The following is a 9,167-nucleotide window of genomic DNA, read 5'->3' on the forward strand; positions in this document are numbered from 1 at the left end:
CGGTGGCACGTAAAAGCACCCACTGCACTCTCTGAGTGGTTGGCATTAGGAAGGGCATCCAGCTATAGAAACTCTGCCAAATCAGATTGGAGCCTGGTGTAGCCATCTGGTTTCACCAGTCCTCAGTCAAATTGTCCAACCCATGCTAGCATGGAAAGCGGACGTTAAATGATGATGATGATGATATATATATATATATATATATGTGTATATATATATATATATATATATATATATATATATATATATATATATATATATATATATATTATACACATATAATTTGTTTACATCCCCATAACTTTGCAGTTTGTAAAAAGAGATCAATTGAATAAATAAGAAGCTTAAAAAATAAGTCCCAAGGTCAATTTGTTTGACTAAAACCCTTCAAGGTAGTGCTTCAGCAAACGACTGAAACAAGCAAAAGAATAAAAGAATACACACACACACAGCTGTATCAACCAGACTGTTGGAGGTTGTTGTGCATCCTCGCATTGTTGTAGCTTTCATATGGTGTCGCCTCAGAGGTTAGTAGGTCAGGCCAGTATTACCCCTGAATGGAATGCCTGTCTGTAACAAGGTTACCCATTTACAGCTGAGTGGACTGGATTAATGTGAGATAAAGTGTTTTGCTCAAGAGTACAATGTGCAACCAGTCAGGGAGTCGAAACCACAATCTTGCAGTTGTGAGTGCAATATCTTAACCACAAGGCCAAGCACCTTCACTATATTATATACATACTTGTGTGTGTGGAAATTGTGATGACATTTGGTTGAGCATATCTGTGTTTGTTATGTGCGTTTTTTGCCTTGCTTTTCTATATGTTTTGTTGTTGTAACCCTGTGTCACATTTTCAATATGTGTATTTGCTCCAGCAAATGACTGAAACAAGTAAAAGAAAAAACGAATGCACACATGCACAGCTGTAACAACCAGATTATTAGAGGTTGTTATACGCTGTTGATCACAATGTGCACCCTCGCATTGTTGTAGCTTTCAAATGATGTCACCCCAGTGGTTAGGAGGACAGACCAGTATTCCCCTGAATATATATGTATATATAATGTATTTGTACACTTTTAAGAGAACATGAAATAATTCTGTTTTGGAACAGTGGCTCTCAAAACCCACATAAAGCTGTAACTGATAACATTTAAATATTGGATTGCAAAACACTTTTTGGATATTATTTATAGGTTTATGTGTGTTGCAACATCCACTGTTTCAAAAGAGATACACACAAAAACACACACCTATTTTATATGAATTTGTTGAATTTATTAAAAGTGCTAAAATCAGTTTAGTTGACAAGATTTCTATTTCATTGCAGGACATTACAAACTCAGTTATTCTAAGTTATGATATTTTACCACCAAGGGACAATATAGAGACGTACAAACGGCCACAGAGGTGAATATGAAAGCATTCTTTCTATTCATTTTCATTGATGCAGATTTTTACTGTTTATCCTAGAATATTCTCTAGTATAACCACCATGTTATGATTTGAATTCATGTCAGTATTTCCTTTGTTCTTTCAACATTCTGAGCTCAAAAGAATAAGTACCACTTATAAAACTGATACCAGTTCAGTCAACTATCTCTACATCCCTCGGAAGCCAAATTTTTTATTATTAAGTATCATTGTCATAGTAAGTAAGAGGGAGAGAGAGATGGTACATGGTGCTATTTCTGTAATTTCAAAACACCCGGTCCTTCAGTCTTTGACATATATGATTGCTCATTTGTTATATGCACAACATTGTCTGCTCCATGTTTGCATGTTTACAATGGTTTACTTAATAAATAAAGCATTTCTTTCTTCTTTTTATATTATTTTTTTGTTAGTGTGTGTGTTTGTGGTGGAGGCTGAATCCCCTTCCTACCACTAATTACTCAGCTGTAAATTAGGAGTTTATTTATCTATTCATTTTTTTCTTTTTGGGTTCTAATGAATAATTGTTATGTACCATGACCAGGAGCATAACTCAATGGCCATAGTAAGATTAGAACCTACAACATTGTAGTCAGAAGTCCTGAGCCTTAGCTACACAGCCATTATGCCTTATCTATAGAATCCTGTACATTGCACCATGGCAACTCTCAACCTCTAACCCTCAACTTAGCCATGATTAACCAGACCTAAGATGTTCTAGCTATAACCATCACATTTTTTGCTGGCATAGTTTACATAGAACTTCATTATCTTATGTGTCCTAGAATTTCTTTTTTCCAAAATATTAAAGTGTTAAACTATGTTGAAGCCTTTCAGATGAGCTTGAACCATAAATCTCTGGTCCAGCCTTGTCACAGTGTCAGTCTGATTCTATCTGACAATTATGATACAGATACAAGTATCTGTGGAAAACTCATTCACTTACACTACAACTCAATGGATAGATTGCCGTTTTGTTTAGCCTCTGGTCAGCTCTTATAGAGCAGATCTATGTTTAAAGAGATTGCAGCTATGAGGATTGCAACTTTTTAATTTTTTTCTCCATATATTATAGCTAAACTATATTATGCAATGTGTGTTTACTTTTTTAAGACAGTATAAGGTGAAGGGGTATTTTGAGGAAGATTTGGCTACTATTTCTAATATGTTGAGCAACCACATAGTGATTCTTTTGTTAAGAAATTTGTTCCCTTGATCAAACAAGCAGAAAATTTATTAGAGAAAAAGTTTGTAAATAAGGTGTAATTCAAAAAAAGCAAACATTTATAAACTTCTCAGTTAAATTCGAAAAAGACTTTCAGAAAATTTTTCATATCTAATACTTTGCTCCTCTGATATTTCACTTATGTGTTCTCACTGTGCATTCTAATAGACTTTGTTGTTTTTCTATGTGTTTTCAGACCTAGAAGAGTGTCTTCCACCAGCGGAGGAGTTACTACATTCCTTAGGTCCTTACTGCCAGATTTTTCTATTGATGTAAGTCAGTTTCTTTAACATAAAATTTAGATGACTTTTATTTTTTCCAAAAATAATTGTTGGATCTGATTTTTTCTTTGATTGCTGAACATGTGCATACACACACGTTCCCATATGTGTGCGGGTATGTATATATTGTACACGTGTGTGTGCCCGCATACACACACACAATGATAGTGTGATCTGAAAAGATCTTGGTATATGAAGATAATCAGCATTGAAGCATGTACATGGCTAGTATAGATGGTCAAAAGAAGGCTATACACAGTCAACAAAGTTTATTAACTGGCATATTTATATACTTTGTCCTATATTGAAACAGATGGAAGTTTCTTATTTCTTTATTGCCCACAAGGGGATAAACATAGAGGGGACAAACAAGGACAGACAAAAGGATTAAGTCGATTGCATCGACCCCAGTGCGTAACTGGTACTTAATTTATCAACCCCGAAAGGATGAAAGGCAAAGTCGACCTCAGCAGAATTTGAACTCAGAACATAACGGCAGACGAAATACCGCTAAGCATTTCGCCCAGCGTGCTAATGTTTCTGCCAGCTCGCCGCCTTCTATAAGGCGACTGCTTCTATACAACTCCTGGTTTTGCAACAAAAATTGCTAATTATGTGAATATAAATTGAAGAGTGCAAGGAATAGAAAAGGTAAATCAAAGCTACATCTGCTTCCAAGCTTAAACTTAATATGTCTTATGTAACATGTAATGCATAAAAATATTGTTTGGCTTTTCTGCAGGTTTAATTATCAGCAGTTGTTTGCATCATTGCCTCTTGGAATGATGCAAGCAACTGCTGGTAATTAGACCTGAATAAAAGCTAAACGATGTTTGTATGTGTTGCATAAAACATATTTAGTTTTAATTTACCTTTTCCATTCCGTACACTCTTTGATATATACACACACATACACATATCAGGTTGAGTAAAAAGTAAGCAACATTTTGAAACATGAAATTCATCACAATATATTTCAACAATGTAGAAATTTTATTCATCAAAGCAAGTACCATTACAATCAACACATTTTTGCCAAGTTACCAGTTTATTCCAGTAACGTAAAAATCTGGTGTTCTGGAGCTGATGAACTCTTTGAATGCACTTTCAGCATCAGTTTGATTTTTTAACTCCTTCTCTTGCAGGAAACCATCAAGGTGCTTGAAAAAGTGGTAGTCGGTAGGAGAAAGGTGTGGGGAATAAGCTGGGTGGGAAAGAACTTTGTAGCCAAGTTCCCTCAACTTCTGGAGTGTCATTAGTGAAACGTGTGGTTGAGCATTGTCATGAAGAACGATCGGTTCTCTTCTGTTGACCAGTCTGGGATGGAGGAGTAGCAGTTTTTTCATTCATTTTGGCAATTTCATGGCAATATGTTTCTGCAGTAACAGGTTTTCTGTGTTTTAAGAAGTTATAGTGGATGAGTCCAGCAGTACACTACCATACAGTCACCATAACCTTCTTTTTGAAGAGCTCGGGTTTAGGGAAGGTTTTCGGTGCTTCATTTTGGTCCAACCACTGCAAAGAATGTTTTTTATTACTGTACAGAATCCACTTTTCATCACAAGTTACAATACAATTAAGAAATGGATCGGTCTCGTTACGGAGAAGAAGTAACGAGTAAATTTCATATCTGCACATTTTCTGATTTTCATTCAAATCCTGTGGTACCCATTGTCAAGCTTTTTTTTTGATTTTCCAATCGCGTGCAAATGGTTGCAGGCAGTTTTCTGGCTAACTTGAAGTTCTTTTGCCAGTTCTCAAGGGGTTTTATGTGGATCTTTCTCAATGATGGTCTTTAATTGACTGTCATGGATGACAGATGGGCGTCCACTGCACTCATGATCTTCAAGGCTAAGGTCTCCATTGCGAAATCATTAAAACTATTTTCTAGCTGACTGCACACTGGTCATTTCCTCACCAAATGTTTTGTTGATATCGTTAGCAGTTTCAGCTGCTTTACATCCTTTTTTGAAGTTGAATAGGAATATTGCTCGAATATCGCGCTTTGACAGTTCCATTTCAGATAATTGTAACAACGATGAAAAAAATATCAATGTTAATTTATTGATGCATTTGGGCAACTCTATGTGTGTATTATCAGACAATTGCAAAAAACTGTTAAAAAAAAATTCAAACCTCTGCAAAAATCTGGTACAGATTCTTTATGGTTCAAAACGTTGCTTACTTTTCACTGAACCTGATATATACATAGCTAAGCACTTCCCAACCACCTGGTTCTGGATTTAGTCCCACTGTGTAGCACCTTGGGCAAGTGTCTTCTACTACAGACCTGGGGCTGACCAAGGCCTTGTGAAAAGCTATGGTAGACAGAAACTGAAAGGCACCTATCTTATGTGTGTGTGTCTCCTTCATTTGACATGATGTAATATTCATAATTGAGTGTCACTGTTGTACAAGCAGTGTCATTCATTTCTACATATTCAGTTAAAACTATATTTATGTTAATTGTGCATTTCATTCCTCCCCTCAGCAACCTAAATTAGCTTCAATTGCCAAATCAAAATAAATTAATGTTTAGAGTATGCTTGCTTAATTTCTCTTTTTCTCTCCATCTTATTGTCTATCTCCAAATTTATCATCATCATTCAAACTATTATTGGAAATGGACTTTAGGAAATAGAGGGTATGCTAAGATCCAAAAACTGATGTTGAGAAGGAGTGGACTTAGGTGTTACAAGTTTCTCCATTTATAAGCTGCAAAGTAGAGGAACGCTGCCCCCTGCCTCTATCACTGCTCCCCAGTTCTTTTAATAACCTGTTTGAAATACCTCTTTTATTAAAGGAACCACTTGAAGAAGAACATGGTGCCACAGGAGGAGGCCATGGTGCCCAACTGACCAATAGCATAGAAACTTTATTGGAAGTGATGCGAGATTTAATGGGTAATATTCGGCCTGTACCACCTCCAATTGAGAATCCTCAGAATCAAGCTGATCCACCAGAAGAACATAATGAAGAATGGGGTTAACCCAAACAGATTCAGAAAGGGAATTATTTGAAAATGAAATTGTTTCTATTTTTCTTTTGTTAATATTCTCAGATTCTAAAAGGATTCTTAATTTAATAGGCTAATTACAAAATAACTCATATTGTATCTTTTTGCTATTTAATATTTTTAAAGAAGTTGTGAATAAAATCATGCTAATCTTGAATTTTGGAATAATGTTTTGAAATTTTCAAATATTTTGGAATAAATGGCTGTAAACATTGTTGTTAAGAGGATTTCATCTATATTTCTCAAAACATTGCTGTCAACAGTATTCCCCATCTGTATTCTGTACCTTTTACTATTTTTGTACTGTTTCTAACCAAAACAACCTGCAGTTGAGTTCACACATCACATAAGTTTATATAAAGTTATACACTATCAAAAATATAGTTTGGATAAATTCCATTCCTACTCAAAGTAGCATATGTATACATAATATATATCTATATCTATATCTATACCTACCTACCTACCTACATGCCTGCCCTGCCTACCTGCTGTATCTGTCTGTCTGTCTGAATACTGTATATAAAAGATAACTGTTCATCTAAGACATAGTTACCAAAATAGATGTGAGAATTTTTAATTTTTTTATTTCTTAAATTATCTTACACCCTTTTTTCTATGCATGTCATGTAAAAAGCACTTGGTACACTCAATAAAGTGGTTGTTGTTAAGAAGGGCATCCAGCTGTAGTAACCATGCCAGACAATAGAGCTTTGTGCAGTCTTCTGACTTGCCAGCTCCTGTCAAACTGTCTAACCCATACCAGCATGGAAAAGAGACATCAAATGATGATGATGTGTTAGCAGATTATTTTCTTTATCTAGGAAATTTGGATACTTCTGTATTTTCAGAACAACAGTATTAACAGCTAAGTGACTGCATCACTCATCAATGGAATAAGTGTGGAAACATTCAATTAACAGAAGTTAGTGACTGTGACAAGGATTGATATCATGACCTTGTGATTAGTAACTTGTTCTTCAACTTCATATCAGAAAGTGAATAGACAATAATGATTTCTTTTAAGTAGCCATGGTGCTAGTTTTGCACCATCAATTAAGTAGATTTTATTAGCAAACATCTAGCCCACCTTTATAGTATCAACAATGACATGTCACTATTTTGATCACAAAATAGTGACGTGTAGGCTGCATATAGATAAGGTTCACAGACAGGGATCTGGTTACTGGAAGTTGAACAAGTCCCTATTAGATTGCGAAACTTACCGTAGCCAGATTAAGGTGTTAGTAATGAGGGCACTAACTGGCTCTGTGATTAATAACCAGTGGTGGAGTGCCCTCAAAAGAGTCATTCGACTTGAGTCGATTAGATTTAGCAAGCAGTTAAGTCTAGAGCAGACTAGAGTAGAAAAGGAGTTAGTTAAGGCATTAGAAGAGGCGCTGAGGTTGGGCTCTGCACACCAAGTGTTGGCGGCAAGATTGGCCCTGGACCGACACCTCAATGCCATACATGAAGGATGCAGAGTCCGGGCTAAAATATGTGCACTGGGACGTGAGGGTATCAACGTTGCTGGGTAGGTTTGCTAGGAAGAAACCCGACATGGCGTGGAGGCCACGATAAGGTCTGTGGTAGACGAGCACCGACAGGAGATCCAAGGACAAGAAAAGATGTGTAAGGCCTTTCGTGAGCACATTGCTACGTTGTTCAAGAGAATCGAAATGCTGGACCATGGGGATGCTCTCCGGCATTTACTGACCAGTGGCCGACGTCTTTCAGTGCTTGATGCTGAGCAGTGAAGGGCTGATCACAGCCGAGGAGATTATAGAGGTGCTTTCTGAGTGCCCCGGGGACAAGTCACTGGGATTGGATGGTCTACCTTATGAATTTTATAAAAGTATGCCAGACTTGTTTTGTAACATACTGTCCAGTGTATACAGGAATTGGCAGCAGAATAGGAGAATTCCCAAATCTGTGAGCTGAGGAGGAGTGACACTGATCAGGAAGGACCCGATCAAGGGGGATAACATTAATAATTTTCGGCCCACAATTCTGCTAAACACAGAGTTAAATATTTTGGCCAAGAGAGTGAGGATTGTCATGGGTGACTTGGTAGAAGAGGCACAGACATGTGCCATCCCAAGAAGGACGATACATGACAACCTTCATCTTATTCGCTACACCATAGAGGGGGTTGGTAGAGTTCCTGGCAAAGGTGGAGCACTGGTGAATTTAGACCAGTCTAAGGCATTTGATAGGGTCGACCATTGGTATCTGGCGGCAGTCGGATTGGGCCCGACTTTCCAAAGCTGGATTGAAGTTATGTATTGCAATATCAAATCTATCATCCGGTTGAATGGATTCTTCTTGAACCTTTTTGCGATTGAGCGTTCGGTTCGCCAGGGCTGCCCCTTGTCCCCGCTGCTGTACGTATTGGCTCTTGAGCCACTGCTGCAGAGGTTGGGGACTATGGAGACAGACCAGCATGATCTGTATTACGGTAGAAGTGTGATGGCATATGCGGATGATGTTACCATCATCATGTCTGATGAAGGGCAGCTACCTCGTGTTGAAGATGCCATCAAAGGATACAAAGCAGTGGCAGGGGCAAAAATTAATCAGGAGAAATCAATCGGCTTGCAACTCGGTGCCTCCCAACATCGTCATTGGATGCTGGATGGAGGGCCCGGCTAAATTGCTCGGAATCTGGTTTGGACCAGATCTTCAGGTGGAGAAAAACTGGAGCGAGGTGGCGAGCAAGATGATGGCCATAACCCAGACCTGGTCTGGGAGGACGTTATCTTTTCTAGGAAGGGCCGAGGTTGCTCAGGTGTTTATAGCATCAGTGATAACCTACCGCCTAACCGTCGTGCCTTACCCCAGTTTGTGGCTGACCAAGTTGGGAACGGATCCTTTTCTGATTTTTGTGGAAAGGGAAAACGCCACTTGTGAGGCGCTCCATCTGCTGCCAAAAACCATTAAAGGGTGGACTGGGGATGCTTTGGCTGATGATGCGCAAGTACATGCTGAGGCTGAGACATCTCTGGTGCTTCCTGGATGGTGAACAGGTGTGGTCACCGCATGCCAAGCAACTCTTTCCACAACTGAAGTCCCTCAGGGACTTAGGTACATGGATCAAGCGGAGACTTAGGATGGGAGAATGGCAGAGGGAGTGCAGACAAGCACTTACTCTGTTCTCTCGGGCGAGCAATACCGGCAGCGAGGTTACCACTGTGGATTTTTATAGAGGGT

The 9,167-nt window shown here is 38.3% G+C and overlaps 1 protein-coding gene across 1 annotated transcript in view; it reads left to right on the forward strand.

The window, feature by feature from the left end:
• The window catches only part of LOC106874670 (ribosome quality control complex subunit TCF25), a 31,322-nt gene extending 25,148 nt beyond the window's left edge, over positions 1–6,174 (forward strand). Inside the window, exons 14-16 of the mRNA XM_014922467.3 lie at positions 1,332–1,411; positions 2,857–2,932; positions 5,745–6,174. Coding sequence (XP_014777953.2) covers positions 1,332–1,411; positions 2,857–2,932; positions 5,745–5,930 — 342 coding nt within the window. The 3' untranslated portion in view covers positions 5,931–6,174. The remainder of the gene's footprint in view (positions 1–1,331; positions 1,412–2,856; positions 2,933–5,744) is intronic.
• Positions 6,175–9,167: the final 2,993 nt, after the last annotated feature.

Source organism: Octopus bimaculoides, chromosome 1 (assembly GCF_046866305.1).
Source record: "Octopus bimaculoides isolate indiv1 chromosome 1, ASM4686630v1, whole genome shotgun sequence".
Taxonomy (NCBI): Eukaryota; Metazoa; Mollusca; class Cephalopoda; order Octopoda; family Octopodidae; genus Octopus; species Octopus bimaculoides.